This window comes from Bison bison, unplaced genomic scaffold (genome assembly GCF_000754665.1).
Source record: "Bison bison bison isolate TAMUID 2011002044 unplaced genomic scaffold, Bison_UMD1.0 scf7180017858048, whole genome shotgun sequence".
In the NCBI taxonomy this organism is placed as follows: domain Eukaryota; kingdom Metazoa; phylum Chordata; class Mammalia; order Artiodactyla; family Bovidae; genus Bison; species Bison bison.
Window position 1 is genome coordinate 2,591,249 of NW_011488621.1, and position 1,574 is coordinate 2,592,822.

A 1,574-nucleotide genomic window follows, 5' to 3' on the forward strand; every position below is an offset into this window, starting at 1 on the left:
CATCTTTTAATTTCATGGCTGCAGTCACCATCTGCAGTGATTTTGGAGCCCAAAAAAGAAAGTCTGACACTGTTTCCACTGTTTGCCCATCTATTTCCCATGAAGTGATGGGACCAGATGCCATGATCTTCGTTTTCTGAATGTTGAGCTTTAAATCAACTTTTTCACTCTCCACTTTCACTTTCATCAAGAGGCTTTTTAGTTCCTCTTCACTTTCTGCCATAAATCAGGCATCTAGCATGATGTATTTTCACTTATATGATATAGGGGGAAGACCTGGGTTCGATTCCTGGGTTGGGAAGATCCCCGGGAGAAAGGAACGGCTACCCACTCCAGTATTCTGCCCTGGAGAATCCCATGGACTGCATAGTCCATGGGGGTAGAAAAGAGTCAGACAGGACTGAGCAACTTTCACTTTCATTGGGGGAGGTGGGAGAGGAGAATGTTTGCAATCATGGGTGTTAACTTGCTAAGAATTGAATGCAGAGCCTAGTTAGATTTCTACCGGAAAGAAAACATACTGACTAAACACACTGACCAATACATATAGTTGAAAGGTTTTTCTGGAAACAGAAACTAATGCTAGCCCTCCCATGAAATCTAGATAGTGCACTAAAATTGTTCAATGGGAGAGGCATTCAAAAGTTTCGTCATTTAACAGTCTTCTGATTCCAGTTTATTGTTAGTAAAAATTACACAAGTTTCCTCCAGAGACAGACTTCCTTTCCCGTGAGAGTGAGGAGAAACTAAATTGAGTTGAGTATGATGTCTAAACTTCTCTGACTACATGTAGTAAACCAAAACCACAACAAAAAGCCCAAAGCAAAACGTCCCAGATTCTACAGCAGTGCTGGTCAATAAAAACACGTGACCCACATACACAATTTGAAATTTTCATGTAGCCACTTAAAAAAAAAAGGTAGAAAGAAATATGCAAAGTGAACTTTACCAATATATTTATCACAACATATCAAAAGATACCATCTAAGCATATCATATAAAATTATACATGAGATACTACAAGTTTTGATAGTAAGTGCTAGAAATCTAACGTGTATTTCCCACTAAGAACACATTTCAGTTCAGACAGCCATATTTTCAGCGCTCAACAGCTATGTGTGGCTAAACGCTACCCATTGGGCGATGCGACCCTAGAGTTAGACTTCAAAAGAAAAAAACCAAGTCAACACAACTGAATTTCAGTAGAGAGGACGTTTAGAGTTGGGCTGTGATTGCTGGCTCTGGTGTCTGGAGAAAGGAAGCCTAGGAAAAAAATAACAAAGCAGTGACAAGAAGCGAGACTGTGGCATCTCCAGAGAAGCCGGCCTTTCCCCCAGGTGAGCCTAAGCCTCGAAGGGCCGCTTCGAGGGGAAGCGGTCACCGCCGTCGGGGCTCCGGAGCCCAGGTGCCCGGGGTGAGAGCCAGTGAGAGGGGCAGGACCGCGGCCCTACCTGTCGAGCATTGGGCTGTGGATGTGCAGGTGCTTCACGGCCACCTGAACGCGCCAGTCGGCGTGGCGGGCGGACGACACGGTGCCGGACGCGCCGCGGCTCAGGTATCGCAGGTCGGCGAGC

At 45.2% G+C, this 1,574-nt stretch overlaps 1 protein-coding gene across 1 annotated transcript in view; it reads right to left on the reverse strand.

The window, feature by feature from the left end:
- Nucleotides 1-1,573, reverse strand: part of RIPK2 (receptor-interacting serine-threonine kinase 2) — a gene marked incomplete at its 5' end in the record, with an annotated part of 40,409 nt that extends 38,836 nt beyond the window's left edge. Inside the window, one exon of the mRNA XM_010862227.1 lies at nt 1,452-1,573. Within this exon, the coding sequence (XP_010860529.1) occupies nt 1,452-1,573 (122 nt within the window). The remainder of the gene's footprint in view (nt 1-1,451) is intronic.
- Between the last annotated feature and the right edge of the window lies 1 nt (nt 1,574).